At 37.0% G+C, this 20,343-nt stretch overlaps 2 protein-coding genes across 2 annotated transcripts; one reads left to right on the top strand and one right to left on the bottom strand.

Moving 5' to 3' along the window:
- Positions 1–1,353: 1,353 nt before the first annotated feature.
- On the top strand, positions 1,354–9,058 carry LOC113502730 (NADH-ubiquinone oxidoreductase 49 kDa subunit). The gene is made up of 10 exons (XM_026884390.1): positions 1,354–1,491; positions 2,055–2,170; positions 2,685–2,794; positions 3,359–3,560; positions 4,224–4,411; positions 5,419–5,582; positions 6,279–6,398; positions 7,022–7,151; positions 7,846–7,991; positions 8,588–9,058. Exons 1-10 carry the CDS (start codon positions 1,397–1,399, stop codon positions 8,715–8,717), a joined length of 1,401 nt encoding a protein of 466 aa, XP_026740191.1. The 5' UTR covers positions 1,354–1,396; the 3' UTR covers positions 8,718–9,058.
- Positions 9,059–9,658: 600 nt separating this feature from the next.
- Positions 9,659–20,279, bottom strand: LOC113502729 (ribosomal RNA processing protein 1 homolog). Its single transcript, XM_026884389.1, has 11 exons — positions 19,936–20,279; positions 18,419–18,498; positions 17,670–17,819; positions 17,050–17,152; positions 15,769–15,860; positions 14,973–15,152; positions 14,068–14,171; positions 13,309–13,461; positions 12,282–12,445; positions 11,789–11,892; positions 9,659–11,376 (listed from the first exon to the last, which is right to left on the bottom strand). The coding sequence occupies exons 1-11, from the start codon at positions 20,135–20,137 to the stop codon at positions 10,645–10,647; spliced, it is 2,064 nt and encodes a 687-aa protein (XP_026740190.1). The 5' UTR covers positions 20,138–20,279; the 3' UTR covers positions 9,659–10,644.
- Positions 20,280–20,343: the final 64 nt, after the last annotated feature.

Below are 20,343 nucleotides of genomic sequence, written 5' to 3'. Positions count from 1 at the left end.
TTTTATTCGACGAATATATTTGACGTTTTGCCAGCTTTTGTATAGAAAATATGTCAAACGGCCATATTTATTGCTCAGTTAAAAGTTATCTGACGATTGAAAAATCGGGCCTTAGTCGAATACCCTATTGTAGTACTATCTCGCTTTCTCTAGCAACAGTCTTGCTTTGAGGGCCAATCTTAACTGGACGAGTAACGGCCGTAATAGCAAGAAACTTTAACGCGGCGACTGTTTTGCCTTCAAACGACTGTGAACTTTGTTCTAACGTAGATAAGATACAAAACTATTTGTAATGTAAAGACGTTGCCGGATGCTCCTCTTAAGGTTTGAACAGACCTTAAAAGGTCGTGTTAGACCTCTACTCTAGAAATATAAATGTTTTTGTAACCTTCGGAAATGATTACTCAATAAATTACTTAAATAAGGACTCGACATGTAACCATGTATTTTGTATGGAATAAAGAAAATCTTTGTAATGAAATTATTGTGAAAAATTTGTTGTTTTATTTTACTTGGCATTTGAACTGTCCTCTGACAAGAAAAACGCTTAATTATCCTGTTGTTAGGAAGCTTATTAAGTACCACTAATTATAAAAAAAAAATGGATAGTAGGATAATATCAAGTTCCATTTACTTTAATTAAGCAAGAATCCTTTCTATTACGAGCAGTTCAAAGTAGGTCTCTCTGAATATAATATAATTTTAACAAAATAAAAAAAAAATTCGGAGGAGAAATCATCGAATGACTCCTTTCGCTTTGAGTTGAGCGGAAGGGAGTGTCAGACGTCTACAGACTAAAAACCAACCCATGTTCCTTCCTTTGCCCTTCGTCTACCAGGGTCACATTAACCCTTTCGGAAAATCCCGCTCATCCGGCAGGGGATAAAATAGCTTCACTGTATTCATTGTACCTGATGCAAAGATCTTAGTTAATTATTTGTGGGAATGATCTACCAGGGATAAGATAAATAGAGAAGAAAGGGTAAAAGCCTAGCTTTTATGCATTTTGAATTCTTTACAGGAATAATAACATTACTTGTCTTTGATGATCAATTGTAATTATTGAGCAAAATAACGCCAACATGAATACACCTAATCAATACCGTTGACGTTTACGGTCCAGTACGTTTCAATTCACGCATTTTTAATTTGGATGAACGGCAATGATGTTTGTAAAAAAATGTAACATAATTTTAAAATCAAATGCTCCACTTTTTCTTTACTGCATATTTTAATTCTTAGTAAATTTATGAAATGAAACTAATTTTAGTTTTTTCATAAAGCAGCTGATCGAAACAAAGCATCGTTATTATGTCACATTTTCACAAACGTCAGAAATCTTGACAGATTACCTTTCTTCATATTTTCATACGGACGGAACGTAGTCCCGTCAAAAATGGCCTCTTTACTCAATGTTTTGCTGCGAAAATCCGCAAATGCAGGCCAAACAACGGCTCTGTTAAAGAATTTACCAGCTGTTTACAATGTGAAGTGAGTTATTGTAACTTTAAAGTATAAATAACGGCACAAAACGTAGTGTTGTTGTAGTAATCAAATTATGTAACATTTGAGGTTAAAAAGCTATCTTACGCCTGTATTTCGTTAATTAAATAAGTTTATGATGATGTCCCGTACTTCATTATTCAAAATTACCGACGCTGTCCTAAAGATATAAAAAAATACCGTTGTGACACTTACATGGTTGCCTCTCGAAAATAAACAACACATCTTTCCTTAACTAATACTCGTTGATGTTTAGAAGTAGGACTAAAAAGCTAGATAATTGATTTTAAATTAAAACTTGTCCGTAAATGTAGATATATATGTTAGAAATATATAGGTTGCTGAAACAAGATTTCACAACCTTTTTTCAAGTTATGAGCTTTCATCTCAAACAATATTTTATTATTGTATCTTTTGCTGAATTGTCACAAAGTAAATTGAATTAATATACTGTAACAACTTCAAAACATTGTGGATTGCAAATAAATGATATGAATATTAATTCAGTCTAGCTTACAGTTCTTTGTGTATCATGTTCTGATGATCTGCAGCAACCAGCGCGGTGCCCATCGATGGATGCCGGACCAGGAGTATGTGAAGCAGTTCGAGGGAGCCGTCATGTACCCTGATGAGGTCACCTCCCTGCTGAAACACCCTCCTTACCATAGTAAGTAAATGTAATGTGTAAAATAAGTGTAAGTATATAAAAAAACGCAATAAAGTTGAGCAAATGTATTCATTTATTAAGCACAGTCAACAGTAAGGATGAACAAAGGATATTATTAGGTAAATTTGAGAAATAAGTCTTATATTATAATTTTTTGGTTTATGGCCAAGTTTTTTCAATAACTTACCTTAAATGGTAGAATTGAAAACTAAGGGGTTTTAATGAGTATAACAAATTTTGTTTATTATTAGGTAATCTTCAATTTGCCAAACATGTAATCAATTCTGCATAAAAACTTCAAGTGTATATCATACCTGTGATTCTCGCAGGCTTTTGTTATATATAGTGTGCTTATTTATAAGTAGTACCCGCATATAAAACACCATTGACACTATTAGTTGTTTAATACGTGTTTGTATAAAAGTACACCAAGATTTAGATACCCTATTATAAGAAAAGAAAAGTAACCTAAAACCTAATCCAATGGAGAATAATTCTCTTCTCCCCTTCACAGGTGTGATTGCTCCCGGTGAGAAGAAGGTCCGTAACATGGTGCTGAACTTCGGTCCCCAGCATCCCGCTGCCCACGGTGTGCTGCGTCTGGTACTCGAGTTGGACGGGGAGGTAAATATACACTATAGTTAGCAAGGCTACCCAGTCAGCTTCAGAAGTATGTGAGAGGCATGGGCTTAGACAAAACACAAAATAAAAATGGCGTCTTCCGTGTATACCGCTCACATGCCTCAAAAGGTGGCTACCACTTGATTATCGCAACTCAATTTTGAGGCACTTCCTGATAAGCTAGCAGGCTGAAATTTTCAGGGTAGTTTCAAACCCGATGACAATGCAATTTAAAACTATAAACATAGCTGGACCGATTTTGCAAAAAAATTGAATGGAGAGACATTTAAAAACGTGGGGTTTCAGATTTTTCGAAGAGAAAACCTCTTAGCGGCGCTGAGCACTTTTTTTTGTATGGGTGAAAACATCTAAACTAAATAAATTCTGAATTCTACCACATAAATGATAGAACTTTTATAATGATAATTAAAATCATTTCTTACAAAATTATTCCATAACACTTCCAAAATATAAAAAATACACAACGTTAATATTGAAGTTTTCACTTCTGCCGGCACTCCCGGAGTGCAAGCCGTGGTTTTTTTTAACCCTGTTCTCTTTCCCCAGACTGTCCGCGCTGCCGACCCCCACATCGGCCTCCTGCACCGTGGCACGGAGAAGCTCATTGAGTACAAGACCTTCACCCAAGCCCTGCCCTACTTCGACCGGCTGGACTACGTGTCCATGATGTGCAACGAGCAGTGCTACAGTCTCGCTGTTGAGAAGCTGCTCAACATTGATATACCGCTCCGAGCCAAGTATATTAGGAGTAAGTGATCATGATCAGAACCGAGTATTTGACTAAAGCCCGATCTTTCAATCGTCAGATAACTTTTATTTGTTACGGTAAAAGGGCCTATTTTTCGGCGTGGACGTTTTGACAGCTTTTGTATAGAGAATATGTCAAATAGCCATATTTATTCCTGAGATAAAAGTAAACTGACGATTGAGAAATCGGTCCTAAATCTAATATTATAAATCTTTATAGTCCGTCAGACAGATGTCCAAAGTCTCGTAAAATCTTAAAATCTCGTGTGACGTCACTTACCAGTACTCTTTTTACTTGCAAATGATGTTTTTGGCATCAACTACCAAACTTAGTGGTTTTTACCTCCCTTACTTTTTCAATATTTTTTTGGAAATCTACCTGACGGACTGTGCTGATTTATATTATAAGATTTAGTTAAATACCCTATAAAATACTAACCAAGTGCCGATTTTCATCAAATGTGTCTAAGAACACTCGCAAATAATTCACATTTAATTCAAAACAAAATAAATTGAGATTGTTCAATCTGTCGGGAGCTATAATGCCACAGACAGCCAGACTCGTACAAGCTTATAACACGCCTCCTTTTGCATCGTTGGCTAAAAACCAAGTATTTTTTTTTATCTAAATTTAATTCTGATATATCCACCAATTTCTCCCCAGCTCTCTTCGCCGAAATAACACGTATACTGAACCACATAATGGCTGTCGGCACTCACGCCCTGGACGTGGGCGCGCTCACTCCCTTCTTCTGGCTGTTCGAGGAGCGAGAGAAGATGATGGAGTTCTACGAGAGAGTCAGCGGCGCCAGGATGCACGCCGCCTACATCAGGCCAGGGGGAGTGTCTCTGGTGAGTGGAGATTTATAGGAAATTTATTACTCAAAATTGGCTTAACTATTATGAAGATAAGTTCATTTCAAAGATATTTCATCTTTGAAATGAAACTACTTTTACGGATTTTATCGCGGTTTAATTTTAGATTTTAGTTCCCGACGTTTCGAAACCTTTGCAGGTATCATGGTCACGGGCAGACTCGGGAACTAAAAGTAGTTTCATTTCCATGTCTAACATTCGCGTAAACCTAAGAAACCACTTTGCAATATCTGTTTTTAAACGGTTTTATTTAGCTCACCCAGTTTGTTTTATTATATTTCGGAGGTCACAAGAGGTCCTTAGCGAGTTATCATAAATTTAGCCAGCCTAGAAATCTTAAAAAATTTACCACTCCGAAAAGAAGTGTCGAATTGTCAGACTCAACTGTCTTAATTTTATTCTTTATGAATTGCGAAAGACGTTGCACGGTGGTTCAGATTTAGTCAGCAAGAGTCTGACACTACTTATTTGCTCCCCTGGGGGGGGTGTCAGGTGTCGCGGAGGTTTTTGAAAACATTCAAGTCACATGCACAAAGACACCCAGACGCAGGACAAGCATTCGTGGATCACACAACTGCAGTCCTACGCGGGGATTGAACGCGGTTCGGCGTCGCAACCTAATACCACTCGCTCTGTGAGAAAAATCATTTAAATAGAAACAGCAGCATAGTCTTATAGATTTAACCGACCTTTAAAAGAGTTACTCATTTCGGCCGTATATATCCTTTTGGGAGTAAATCTTTTTAAGCGCGATTAGATTGGACGACCCCATGCAACGGAAGTTAGTTACGGCAATATGGCTCCATATTTCTGTGCCATCCTTGTTTTAAATATATTAGATTTTTTCAATAGATGATTTACAAACAAATCCATAAAAAAAATGAAAAATGTTTTACTTCAATCGCGTGTCACAATTATATACCCGCTTTCTTTTTATCACGTTCATTCGCGCCTTATTTATTCAATCACCCATCTACTTTCAGGACATGCCAATAGGTCTGATGGACGATATATACGAGTTCGCGTACAAGTTCGCCGAGCGCCTGGACGAGGTTGAGGACGTGCTCACCACGAACAGGATCTGGGTGCAGAGGACCAAGGACATAGGAGTGGTCACCGCGCAGGACGCACTCAATTATGGCTTCAGGTTGGGATTAACATCATTATTTATTTTGCCTTCAAAATTCTGTTGAAAAGTTCGTACCACGATACATGCAATCCTACACTCAATTTGAATGTAAGTTTGTTTCTCTTTCACGCGAAAAAAACTTAAATTATCTAATTATCTGTTATAATCGACTTAAAAAATACAGGACTATGCGCATATGAAGCTACGCGAATATGAAGGCGCAGGAGATCGCCAATATGATATATATAAATAATAAATAAATTCATTGATAGACAAATATGTTTAAATATTTATAATTTAACTTAACAATAAAAAGGAAACAATCTTGGTATCTCTTTCTATACAAACACATACTAAATAAATAAAGACAGATATATTTCAGAATTAATTTGGTATTCTTTATTGTTATTTTACATTGGTTTTTACATTTTAGGCACAAAGACACATTTATTTTTTATACCATTTTCATAAGATCCTAAATGAATGGAATTTTTAATCTGCTTCTCTTGAATTTCGAAGTGGTTTCGGTTAATGATGCTTTTTAATTGATTGAATTGTATATTTCCATGTTACTGTTAGTTTTGGCAGATTTTTTGACCTGCCTTAAGCCCACCCCCCTTGGGTATGCTGGTGTTGGTGGTTACTCCCACCAGAAAGTTGATCGAAGGGTGATAAGATCCCAAGATGAATGCTGATGAATTATGTTTCCCCCAGTGGTGTGATGCTCCGCGGGTCTGGTATCAAGTGGGACCTCCGCAAGTCGCAGCCCTACGACGCGTACCACCTCGTCGACTTCGACGTCCCCATCGGGACCAACGGGGACTGCTACGACAGGTATGCTACTTTAAGTTATTCAAGTGACATTCCTAAAGATTACTATGTTTTATCACAACTTTTTCAATATTATAGATAGAAAAATGTGCTGAATTATAATCAAAATTCATTTGTTAAAATTAGGCTACCATTTGGTAGCCTAATTTTGCACTCTCTGCACTTTTTAAATGTCAAATTACATTAGACAGGAATCAGTTTTGCCCTAACTTCACCGTTTCCTAGATGCTTACGACTCTTGCATTCAGGAATTTGATCCTTGTGTCGCGGGGAGTTTCACAAACATACAATTCACATGCACAAAGACACCCACACTTGTCTGATTCACGAATACTTGAGACAAGCACTCGTGGATCACACAAATGCTTGTCTGCACAACACTTCAAGCACAGTGGGTTTGGCGTTTGGTGACCTCAACCACTCGGCTATCCGTTCAGTCACAATCTGAAGCTGGTTTTAAGTCTATCTCTCAGGACGTTTGGTACCTCTTCATTCCACCATCACGTATTCCTGTCTAGCAAATCTTTACCATTTGATTCCCCACACATATCTCTTGCTCTTTCTCTTATGTACTCTACCATCTCACTCCAGCATTCACAGATGTTCCTTCCATCTTCCTCATTCAGGTACTTATGCCGTGTGGAAGAGATGCGCCAGTCGCTTCGCATCATCGACCAGTGCCTGAACCAGATGCCGGCCGGAGAGGTGAAGACTGACGACGCCAAGCTCACGCCGCCCTCGCGCGAGGAGATGAAGGTACGTGACATCATCATGTGCATGGAGGATTGCAACGCATTGCCATACACCGACACAAAAACGCGGATGACGTAGCGCGCCGGTCCAGGTTTAGTCGGTAAGAGTCTGACACTACCCATTTCCTCCTCCGAGGGAGTGGGTGTGCACGAGGATTCCCCGCCTTACCGAAAAGGGCCCCTTATCATCAGCGTGGTGATGGAAGGTGAAAGGTGATGTCTTCGTGTTGTACATTATTTGTTGAAACTATTGATTTTCAGTATGGTAAATGCTTGTTATGTCGGTAATTGTTATAAAAATTACTCATATTGATCTTAAAATGTCATTGGTATAAAAATTACACTGTACAGTCAAAAATGTTCTTAAGATGCTCATATATGTTTACGATTATTATTATATATTACCTTGTAAATACCTAAATTACAATTTCCCGCGTGATTATAAAGATATAATTACTATCAGGAACTTACAACCTAAATGTAACATTTCTTTGTTATAACTTTCCAGAACAGTTGTCTGTCAAATAATTTACAGTAAAATAATAAATTGCGTTGTAGATTATATTATTTTCTAATTGGATTAAACTCCTATAAACGTGTTAAAATTCATTAAAATGTGTTTAGTACTATCGGAATCATTTGCGCACAAACAACGCGTAAAATATGTGTATTAAAATATTTTGTCTTTCCCTCCCCAGACATCAATGGAGGCCCTGATCCACCACTTCAAGCTGTTCACTCAGGGCTACCAGGTCCCTCCCGGCGCCACCTACACGGCCGTGGAGGCGCCCAAGGGAGAGTTCGGGATCTATCTCGTGTCTGACGGAGGGTCCAAGCCTTACAGGTACTGTAGACAAGGTTTTATAACGGCTATGGTTGACTACGTTTTTAAATCGGATCTTATTCTAAATTGTTTGAATGAATCATAAACCAAGACAACTACGCAAATAAATAAATATATTCAACTAGCTGTTTCCCGCGGTTCCACCCGCGAAATAACGAAAATTTACCGGGGAAGTACCTGGTAATTTTTCGGTATTCTCCTTAAGAAACATCATCATCATTTTTTTGTCTTCTCCCCATTTTTTCGAAATTTCTCACCGTTCAAACCTTCCCTGGACTTTCACGAATATTTCAAGGTTAAAATAAGCCAAATCGGTTCAGCCGTTCTCGAGTTATAGCGAGACTAACGAACAGCAAGATTATCAAGAAGAAAAGCTTTCTTTATGCAAAGATGTCATTATATGATCAAAATTTGATAGAAGATCAAATGGTTATTTGATAAAGGCTGTTTAAAAAAAACATTGCACCATTCGTCCACACTTGCTCTAAATACCTACAAGCGTTGTAGCATGAAATATGTAGTTTCAAATACCAATCAAACATGCTATCTGTAACAATATCTTGTAACATATACTAAAAAAATGACCAACTCCACAGATGCAAGATCAAGGCCCCTGGCTTCGCTCACTTGGCAGCGCTCGAGAAGATCGGCAAGAACTCCATGTTGGCAGACATTGTGGCCATCATCGGGACCCTGGACGTGGTCTTCGGGGAGATTGACCGATAAACAAACTAACAAAAAACCGGAAATACCGTAAAACACCCAAGAAATTAAAAGTTCAAGAAACCGGATCTTAAAATGATGATGTTATCCGAGGCAATTTGGCCATTTCCGGTTTTTACGGTTTTCGTGTATCGGTAAACACCGGTTATTAGTTAAGCGCAACATTGATAGTATAAATCTCAGTGTAGATTTCCTTTGTACATTTTAATTTTAAGCAATAAATTATTGTAAAATAATTTTGAAGCTTATTCGTGTAAATAACCGGTTATTTTCAATATCCCTTTATTTTAACGTTTGTGATGCATTGTACAGGAAAAGTAAAAAAAAATATAAAATCGAAAATTTTTGAGTTTTTTGATTTACTTTACGAAATTAGGAAAATTGTTCAGATGGGAAAGAAAAATGGAATGAGACTTTTGCCCAGTTGTGGGCATAGATGGGAGATATTAATCCAAACTGATGTTCAATCTTATTTGTTAGTAAATAAACACCAATTTGCTTAGCTGATATATCTTGCTGCTATATAGAAGCCAGATGGTTAAGTAGTCAAGTCACTGGCCCTGACTGTTAAACCGGAGGTCGTGGGTTCGATTCCCACCCAGGACATACTTGAGTAATCATAGATGGGTACTGTGATAGGCTGTTTGTATCAATTTAAGCCCATGGGTTTGAGATCTGTACTGTTGTTCAATTTGGTTCAAAATCAGATTTGCGACGAATATCCCAACTCCAGTTAGACAAGAATGTCAAACTTAATCATAAATTGAATTTTTTTCAAAAATCAATCCATTTTGCTACGAATTAAACTTGAGCAAACTTTCATCTCAATCGGAAACCGGGAAGTGGGTCTTTAACTTGCAAGATTTGTTTACAGACAAAGGGACAGGTGAAACTTGAGTCAAAACAAACGAGAGAAATTTATAAATGAAATAAAACGAATTCTATATTTTCAAACTTCATATTTATTGAATGTAACACATAAGCGATCCCTCGCAGTCACAACTATATACATAGGTAACTACAGGCAAAAACGAAAATACAACAATTTACCTACACAAGGTCTCTCTTATAATAGCTACTGGGTCATTATGACCCATAACTAAAAAATCTAACTTAATTTCCACAATTATTGCGAAAAAAAGGGTGCTATGGCATTTTTACGCGTTTTATGAGATACAGTCAAGTGACAAATAGATAGCCGAAACTACCCTTTCGGCAGGGAACCGTGAAAATTATATTCCATGTGTTAAAGTTTATACAAATAACAAATGAGTTATGTGTATAAAAATACTCGTTTGCATAATTCTAAGCACGGAAATGGATAATTTAATCAGCTCGGGAGACATATTTACAGATGTTACAAGACAATAGAACCAGAACATATACATAAATATACAATTAATTTATGATTTTTATGTCTACCATCCGAGATAAGATAATTTGTGTAACTTTAGAATGTAGTCACGGAAACTCCTAAGTGTTATATAGCCATATGTCTGTCGAATTGAAGATATGGGATCTTCAAATAAATAAAAGTAATCATGACCGAAATTTATGATAAATTGATTGAAGCCGTAACAAAAACAAATATTTCTCTTTAAAAAAAAAATAAGAAAGTTTGTTGCTATGAGTTTGTGTGTCTGTCTGTGGCACTTTAGCACTAAAACAGATCAACGATTGGATGTTCTGTTTCTTTCTTCTTAATTTTATCTTGTATACTTTAAAGTTAAAAATAATTATTTTAAAACTATTTAATCTCATTCAGAATATGAGACAGTGACTTTCGAAAATTGGTTAAAAACAGGAAATATTTCATATCTTTAAAATTATTAGACATGATTCAATTTTGACATTATCCCACAAATATATTTAAATTAAAACCACAATAGGGAGACACAATTTAAACTTTTACTAAAAACTTAAATACACTTTATTTCCTTAGTTTTAACTTCTTTTTGAAAAAAGGATTAATGGGAGAGGGCGTTGAAGGTTTCAAGTTGGTCTTGCTTGGTTTTCTAGAGCTGTCAAAGGGAATATTAGGGCTTTGCCTAACGCTCTTATAATAGTCAAACGGTTGTTGCATAGAATTGTTTTTTAGCACAAACTTGACTTTCTTAGGCGTATCAAAATGGTTATTTTTATCTGAATTTTCTATTTTTTTCGTCTGTTTTTGAAATGTTTTGACCTTGTTCACTAAGACTGTTGGTTGTTTGACATTTTTTGATTTCTCTGCTAGAGTTTTTGGATTTTTGTTTTGGACTAATTTCGGGGTAACTATTTCTTTTTTGTTTATATTATTTTGTTTTTCTGGGATATTGTTAACTGTAGGTTTCGGTACTTGCGGGCTGAGTTTATTTTGATTACTTTTTTTGAGTTTTGCTTTGTCTTTTTTCTCGACATTTCCATTTTGTAAGGTCTTCTTTTCGATTTTTCCATTGACTACTTTTTTGAGGTTATTTTCTAGCTTATTCACTACTTGGGGTTTCTCTGCGACTTTTAGTCGTTCCTGTTCGGCGGCCTCTTTGATGTTGGTGTCGGGTTTGCGTCTTTTCTTGTCGCCGGCGTCCATCGCTTTGTTTTTGCGTTTCTTCTCGTTTTTAGCTGGAGTTTGTTTTAGTTTTTTGGGTTCAGGCTCTGCCGGTTCCACGATCCAATCGCCATTCTGAAAAGGGATACATATTATGTAAATGAAACATGGTTATCTATAGGCATATTTTTAATACTTTCTATTCGTTTTCATAAAGAAATGTAAGTAAGATAACGGCTGAAGCCGTTTCCATCAAGCCAAATAAAAAGTACCGGGAATAACGTAGCTTGGATGTCTCTTAAAAAAAATCTAATTCGCAATTTTATATTAATTTATTCTTGTGAATTATGTGTGTGTTTGTCACTAGAGCCAGCGGGGCAAAATGAAAACTGTCTTCGAATTATGAGTCAAATCTCAAATTAAAGTGTCAATACAGTTTCGTTTAATTACAGCCCATTCACGAGATCGCTTGCGTATGGTCTGCGCGACTAGCTGGGCCGCCTAGCATTAAGCCTGGTGTTGTGTACTCCAGTAGTCGTATACTCACAGCTTGTGTGCTAAGTTTCTCTCGGACGCGGAGTGTTTCTTCCACGATGCTGGCTCCAGCGCGACTTTTAGCCAGCAGGCGCTTGCGGTGTTTGCGGCTTAGACCTGGGTGATTATAGATAATAGTTTAGTTTCGTGTTTAATAAAAATAATACATTTTAATAAGGTAGTTAAGACTTGAAACATGTATTATCCAGAGATAAATTGAGAACTTTAAAGTTTATGCAGGAAGGCAAATATTTAGGTTCTGGAAGGAGTTTGTGAATGAAAGTACTAAAGAGATATTATCACTGTAATTTTTTTTTTAAGTCTCTACGAGCTACTAAACTCTGACACCAGGTAGTACGAAACGAAGAATCACATTTGTTTGATCCACAAATGTTTGTTCCGAGTCTGAAAATCTTGAATGTTTGGTAAACCCCCACTACCAACAAAATTGAATCCCATATATAGCATCTTTTCAATAAGATAAAGCTATTTGCTTGATTACTCACCTCTCAACGCCAGTTCATCAGAGTTTGCGACGAGTTTCTTCTCGAGCGCATGCAAGGCTGCAGCAGACCTGTTCCTCCTGACCCTCGCCGGAGGAGAAGGCTCCTCGTCCTCTGTGTGAGTCTGGACGCGGAGAGGATACTCGTTACGGGATAGCTGCTCGAATCTGGATAAAGAAATTTAAATTTTTATTGTAACTATCGTGAGACGGATTCATTATTAATGATGCACAATCATTATTTAATCATGAGCCGCTGTCTCAGCTCATGATTGGACAGAGGTTGGGTCTGAAACTAGTCGGGCGATACGATAAATACGTGTGAATAAACCGTTGCATCATTTAATAATGGAAAATTTTATGTTATTTTATGAAGTGGACGGTTTTTTATCGTGGGGTTTGTGAGTGATGGTTATAGCAAGTAATAGGGATGACGACTGGGTATAAAAGGAAAAAATCTAATTAGTCCCTCAGTTAGATAATTGAAAAGTATGAGACACGTATTTTTTCCTTTTTCAGAAAAACTAGAATTGACAAAGATTGACTGCTTTGAAGTTTAGGAGAGGGGGCTTGTGACGTAACGATATGGTAAAATTTATACACAATCGTGACGTCACGCGTAAGTTTAATTCACTGTAATTTGGTCAATTTTTGGTTGCGGGACGAATAAAAAAAATACGTATTCATTATTATACAGAAAACTACAAGACGGACACTGCAAATAAAAATTGTCATCATCCTTATTGTAGACATTCCCGTACCTTCTGTTGGAATTTTATTAAACTGAAGGATGACTTCAATATGGTTGAGAAAATGTTAGAGCTTGAATTATTTATATCACAATTACAATATGTATTACACAATTATAGTATGATTCCTGCGTATAGGACAAGCATTTATTTGATCCACTAATGCTCTTGTGTAAGTCTGGATGTGTAGATGCATGTGATTTGAGTATTTATAAAATCCCTACAACAAAAGAACAAAATTCCTTAGTAAATGACTCCCTTTTGTAATAAGTAAATAAATACCTTTCCAAGCATATCCTCAGCGTCTTATGTCTGCCTGATGCTGCAGTGGGCAGTAAGCTTCGTATGAGGGTCGCCAGCTCTTCTGCAGGTACCGGCAGTGTCGGCAGTACCACGTCTACTCGGCCGGCGCGAGGGTCTAATGCTGTGGGAGTACTGAAATAGAAGAGGTAAAGTTAGGTTTTTCTTTAAATCGTATGGTTGATGTACAACCTGGTGTCAGAGTTTAAATAGTAATCGTTTTAAAAGTTTAGAATCATTATTGTGAAGTTTTATGAGTGCCTGGAAACGGCGCATTTGAAATAAATTGATTTTGATTTTGAAATCACTGAATTGGATTTACACAATCTTGACAAATTGTGAGTTTCCTCACGATGCCTTTTGAAAGTGATTATTACTTTTAATACGTTCGAAAATTCGAAGAGACATTAGTGCGTGAGATTAGAACCTACGACCTCTGTCTTGGCATTCCAACAACCGTATCACTAGGCTAGGTTAGGCTAAAGTTTAAATTGTGGTATCGTGATCCCTGGTAAACGGAAAGGGTTAAGTTACGTCAAATACCACTTTTCTGGCGGCAAAAGAGAATAAGGAACGAAGAATCACTCAGGTTGTTTAAACCGGTAAGAGGCGGAGCAACCTTTCGCCTTCCGCTGGGCGAAGGAAGTCGAAGATATCCAGCGGACCAAGACAAACTCCAACATCCCTTAGTTCCTCAGAGCAACAGGAGACCGTGTAAATTATTATAGCAATATTTATCACCTTTCATCTTCATCATCTGTTACTTCAACGCCATTCTGTTCATCATCGTCTTCATCATCAGACACCAGTTCCAAGGATTCCGGACCGCCTTCGGGACATCCCATCTGTTGGTTACGAAAGTGATTGGCATAATGTAAACTAAAACTTCACAGAAAATTAGTTAAAGGTGAGCTCTATTGATAACAGGATCGTTACTTTTTAGTTTTTTCTAGAGAGATTTACAGAAATAAGACGAATTTAAATAAATGCGGACAACATCACATACATTGTTCTGAATCCAAAGTAAGTTGCTAAAGCACTTGTGTTATGGAATTCAGATACAACGAAGGTACCACAAACACCCAGACCTGAGACAATGTAGAAATGTGAATTTTTACATTGACCCGCCCGGGGATCGAACCCGGGACCTCAGAGCTAGCGACACCTTGAAACCGGTGCGTACGCCACTCGACCACGGAGTTTCAAAGCATTCATTAACCTTAGGGTTAAAACAGAATACTATTACTAAGTCTATTATTGTGTCTTTTTCTGCTCGTTTGTCTATCAGCAGATAAACCACAACAAATAATAGAAACATAAAAAAATTAAATCAAGTTATATTAAGTCATTGTGAGTCATATTAAGGAGAAGTATAGTCATAAACATGTGTGACCTTTATTTTTTGCAAATTTGTTTTTTTTTTAAACTAATTTTACGAAATTCAGTGTCTGGTATCTCACTTGCATTTGACAGGTATTCTTATTACTTGCTATTATAGCGGGGGACAGAAATACATCAAATAATATATGTACTATTTGTATAAGGGAACCCTTACAAGAACCATTAGTTTAGATCCTAAATTAACTCTATTTATTGTACCCTTCGTGTACGGAACCCTCACAACAGTCATTAGTTAAGATCCTGACCTTCTGCCAAGCCCTCGTGGCCTCCTGGTACATGACCCCGGGCTGGCTCTGTCGCAGCAGCGCGCTCAGCAGACGCCGCGCGGCCTGACGCAGGGAGGGGGTCGCGCCCGACACCAGGTACTGCAGCAGAGGCTGTAGCAGGGAGCACAGGCTGCTGCCCGGGATACTGCCGCCTGATACCTGGGGGAGGGGATACAGGGTCATCCGGGTTAGAATGTCGGGAGAGCCAGAATCACGTCAACGCAATGCGTTGCAATCCTTCATACATCCAGAATCATGGCTTGAGTCTTAATTATAGATGCACCATTGTTGCAATTTACTTGGGGGTAAGTGCTTACGGTTGGATGGTAAGTACTTGGTGTTGGATGGTAAGTACTTACGGTTGGATGGTAAGTACTTGGTGTTGGATGGTAAGTACTTGGTGTTGGATGGTAAGTACTTACGGTTGGATGGTAAGTACTTGGTGTTGGATGGTAAGTACTTACGGTTGGATGGTAAGTACTTGGTGTTGGATGGTAAGTACTTACGGTTGGATGGTAAGTACTTGGGGTTGGATGGTAGTGGACGCTTAACACATCACTTGCTAGCTAAAAGCGTACTGGTATGTGACGTCACACGAGATTTTAAATCACTGTATCACCTTCAGTTTTAGTTTACGAGATAAAAGAAAAAATACGTAACCATCTTTTTTGGTACTCTGTCCAACGGACGAAACAGGTTTTTTTGTCAAATACCCTATTGTTTTTATGGTACATATATTATATTGTTAGTGATATAAATTAGTTATTTCACTGACCTTGGCAATCTCTTCAAGATAACAGTCAACGAAATGCAGTAGCATTGACGTGGCGTTGCGCGCGTAGTGTGGAGTCTTCACAGCAAATATACCTGGACAACAAATATAGTCAAACAAATTAATATACAATATTCCACAACTTATACAAAACGCTATCTAGTATCAAACTAAGCATAGCTTGTATTATGAGTACTTGATAACTGATAAACATACTTATATATTTCTAAACTTATACATACATACTTATTATAGGTAAATTACACCGACACACACATTATAATTTGTTCTGGTTGGAAATCGTACCCACCTGCTGTCACACTAGACCAATTTATTTTATTATTTTATTCATAATCGCCTTGGGAGTTCGATTCTTGCCAGCTCATGATTAAGGACTTCAAACGAGTCCAGAATGCACGAAAGTTATTAAAAAATATTTTTTCTTGAGCTGATAACCTAATTTTGATTTAGTTTATTATTTATTTAATGAAAGGCACATGATAAAAACATTTAATTTGGTGCAATGTCCCACAAAACTATCGACAAAGTTTGTCTGTTGGATCTTGTTAAACATAGATATGTATTTATCTTATAAAAGGTGCATTGGTCATGTGTGTCCTTCTATGAAAATAGATTCTAGATGTTCTTCAAAAATTACATTGAAGTGCTTCGTGTATCACAATTTTTTAAATATTGGTATCAAGGGCTTGAGAAATAGAACATGTACACTGATACATGATTGATAAATTTGATAAACAAATGTGTTGGTGGGTTTATAATTGTTTATTGACTGGCTTATCTTCTTATATATAAAAACTAGCTTTTCGCTCGCGGCTTCGCCCGCGTCGAGTTTGGTAATATCGCGTTTCCAAAAGAACTCTTCAAAAGTCCGGGATAAAAACTATCCTATGTTCTTTCTCAAGGTTAACTCTATCTCTGTACCAAATTTTATTAAAACCAGTTCAGTGGTTTAGACTACTTTAGAAGTGAAAGCGTAACAGACAGACAGAGTTACTTTCGCATTTATACTATTAGTAGGGATGAATTGCTGTTTGTTAGTCTCGCTAAAACTGGAGAACCACTGAACCGATTTGGCTTATTTTAGTCTTGATATATTCGCAGCAGTCCAGCGAAGGTTTGAACGGTGAGAAATTATGGAAAAATTGCGGAAAAGACAAAAAGAAACATTATACATTATAATGTTTCTTATTGAGAAAACCGGGGATCGAGTACTACGCGCGGGTGAAGCCGCGGGAAACGGCTAGTTAGTAATATTATTCTCACCATTACTGTCAGACAGTGTTTTAGCGTAGAGCTGACAGCTTTTCAGACTCCAGTCACAGCGCGCCAGGCAGCGGAGACTCGCGCGGAGGTAGCGACGGACCAACTGCGGACAACCATATATTATATAGCTTTCATATCAAACAGTAGCTGTCAACCGTGCTATTATGTAACTTGACTATATGGATAGCCAAGTGGTAAAGACCAGCACGCCAAACCGACTGGTTACGTGTGAGGGTTCAATCCACAAATGTACCAAGCTGTTCCAAGTCTTTTTTTTTCAGATGGGTAATTGTCAAATAATGCCCTCCATTTTGGATTGAGCGGAAGAGAGTGTCAGACTTCTACTGACTAAAATCCACCCATGGTCCTTCCTTCCTTTGCCTTTCGTGTACCGGGACGGGGGTACACGAAAGTGTTGTCCTTTTCGGACAACCCCTCTGCTGCTCCAACATCAGCCCTAATAAGCTACATAAGGCTTGTGCCGGGTCTCATTGTGCGTATTTCTTGCATGTTTGCGGGTCATAAATGCTTTCGCTCAAAGAGATTGGCATGTTGACCTATACCACTTCACTATTCATGCTCTCAAATCTTTCACACTGGGAGATGAGACCAGAACTCACCATCAAAAACTTGTCAGTACGATGCTGGTCCAGGCCATACCACTCGCTGGCCAACACGCGCAGTCCAGCATGGAACATCAGCAGCGCGGCCTGGAGCTGCTCCGGGGGAAACAGGTCCAGGACACCTGCTATGTTCTCACATAACTCCTCCTGAGAAGATAAGGTATAATTGTAAAATTGAAACATAACTTTTGACGACCTCCGTGGTCGAGTGGCGTTTGCACCGGTTTCAAAATGTCGCTAGCTCTGAGGTCCCGGGTTCGATCCCCGGTCGGGTCAATGTAAAAAATTCACATTTCTACATTGTTTCGGGTCTGGGTGTTGGTGGTGCCTTCGTTGTATCTGAATTCCATAACACAAGTGCTTTAAATAGCAACTTACTTTGGGTTCAGAACAATGTATGTGATGTTGTCCGCATTTATTTATTTATTTAATTTTGAGGGGTTTTCACTTTTGTACATAGATACATGGCAGTCCAATACAAGAATGAATAAACATAACTATAACATCATAAAGCTAACATAATCTATCCAACAAACGACGCCTTATGAAACTACATATATAACTTCTTGGCCACATTAGATGAAGGTGGAGCTTATATTTGAGCAGATAATATGAAACAGACCTAAATTGTTTTAAGGAGACCTAGAACCATCCTGAAACCGGACACATTCCCAGCTTACAACTTGTTCATTACTAAAAGAATGAGGAATGAGTAATTTTTTTCATGGTTTACAAACATATTTTACCTGTATAAGTGGCTTGTCTGACATCCATACAGCATAGAACAATCCTTTCCACACTCTAATAAAGTCATCCTCTTTGAATTCTAAAAACAAAACATTTTACTTATTGATATAACTAAAAAATAAACATACAACACCTCATATCAGGCAACAAATATCTGTCAACACTTCACATTATCTTATACAGGGTGCTTGATAACTTAGGTGCAACTAGTTACTATGCTCATTTTGTTTAGGTAGTTAACTAAAGGTAAACAATCTTGGTGTGTCTTATTGTCTAAAAACTTAGTTTAAAAATAAAAATTGACTAAAAACAAACGTACAACAACAATAAAGATTACCAAATGAAATATACCACTGAAATATATAAGTTGTTTATTTATCTATATATTTGTATACTTATTTAAGTAATATATATGAAAATGGGTGACATCCGTGACTCAACACCAAGGCTCAGTTGAAAATCAGCATCAGGCACTAGTTGCCTGGCATTAATGCTAAACTGAGGCCTTTTTTTTAGTGCAGCTGCAGGGTACCATTTTTTTTATAAATGTTATACTTAATTTTTATGCTGTACCAATTAAAAACCTTTTCTTCCTTTCATTTAATATGTTTGTATAAAAAGGCACACCAAGATTGTTTACCTTTAGTTATCCACCTAAACATATGGAGTATAGTGCAACATTTAAAAGTGCCTGGAAAATGGCCTATTTGAACTAGAAACTTTTGATTTTGATACTAGACAGTTTCAACCAGTATCCATTGACTAGCAAATGTAACTGCTTTAACATTGAGTTTAAATTGGCCAATTATAATACAGGACTTTGACTGTCCAACCTCAAATACTTGACAGAAATGTTCAGTGATATTCGTCTGAGTAAATATAGCATGAATACAGTTTAGAATTTTATGAAAATAATTATAGTTGTGGTTTAAAATATGTAATTTGATAATGATTCACTGTAAAATTACTGGATAAAATAGTAAACACGAATACTAAATTACTTAATAAGAGGTAACTAGCCATTGCCCGCGACTTCGTCCGCGTGGTTAGAAGATATAAGTTACAATTTATATATATATTTATATATATTTTTTCCACATTTGCCATTATATCTTCGCTCCTATTAGTCGCAGCGTGATGATTTATAGCCTAAAACTTTCCTCGATGAATGGTCTATTTAACGCAAAAATATTTTTTCAATTTGAATCAGTAGTTCCTGAGATTAGCGCGTTCAAACAAACAAACAAACTCTTCAGCTTTATATATTAGTATAGATTAGTAGGTATTCCAGAAAATCAATAGAAAAAGTATTTCGCAATTTTTGTGTTTGTACGGAATTCTCAGTAGATATAAAATCAGTAGTTTAACATTGTACAATAAAAACAACGTGTATTATTACAAATCAAGTGCGTCACAATTTGAGGTTAAGTACTGACTTTAAAACCAAACATAAAAGGTTTTGGCCGGAAAACAACTAAATTGTCAACGTATAATAATTATTTCATTTAATACATACCATAACCCTTCTCAAAACAGTTTAACAGCCATTTTTTTAACGTTTTAAGCACACGGTCGCGCGTTTTCTTTTCGTTGCCCGATAATAAACGCGCGAACTTAAATTCTTGCGCTACAATCAAGACATGCTCCTTCTTCGGCTTAATATTCTGTTTCTTTTTAGTTTTATCCTTCTTTTCTTTCTTTTTCTCTGGGATTTTCATGTTTGGTTCAATGTATTTTTAAAAACAATCGACCACCATGCGTGATATTATCACGTTTTGACGTTGATTTTATAAAACGTTTGACATTTTGATGTCGTTTAGTGTTGCGAAAACTTACTAATAGAATAAAATAGTCGATGAAAATACAACCTTCCGCACTAAAGAATTAATAAATCAATACTCATTTCCAATATGTATTTATTTTC

This window comes from Trichoplusia ni, chromosome 17 (assembly GCF_003590095.1).
Source record: "Trichoplusia ni isolate ovarian cell line Hi5 chromosome 17, tn1, whole genome shotgun sequence".
Taxonomy (NCBI): Eukaryota; Metazoa; Arthropoda; class Insecta; order Lepidoptera; family Noctuidae; genus Trichoplusia; species Trichoplusia ni.
Note: the sequence above shows the minus strand (reverse complement) of the source record. Positions and strands in the feature narration are given on the sequence as shown.

Excerpts from the sequence above, each read along its gene's own strand:
- LOC113502730 (XM_026884390.1), top strand. The coding sequence starts at position 1,397 with ATGGCCTCTTTACTCAATGTTTTGCTGCGAAAATCCGCAAATGCAGGC. Across the intron at positions 2,795-3,358 it reads TACTCGAGTTGGACGGGGAG|ACTGTCCGCGCTGCCGACCC; the intron begins GTAAATATACAC and ends CTCTTTCCCCAG. Across the intron at positions 4,412-5,418 it reads GGCCAGGGGGAGTGTCTCTG|GACATGCCAATAGGTCTGAT; the intron begins GTGAGTGGAGAT and ends ATCTACTTTCAG.
- LOC113502729 (XM_026884389.1), bottom strand. The coding sequence starts at position 20,137 with ATGAAAATCCCAGAGAAAAAGAAAGAAAAGAAGGATAAAACTAAAAAG. Across the intron at positions 18,499-19,935 it reads CTGTTTTGAGAAGGGTTATG|AATTCAAAGAGGATGACTTT; the intron begins GTATGTATTAAA and ends TTTTGTTTTTAG. Across the intron at positions 15,153-15,768 it reads ATCTTGAAGAGATTGCCAAG|GTATCAGGCGGCAGTATCCC; the intron begins GTCAGTGAAATA and ends CCCCTCCCCCAG.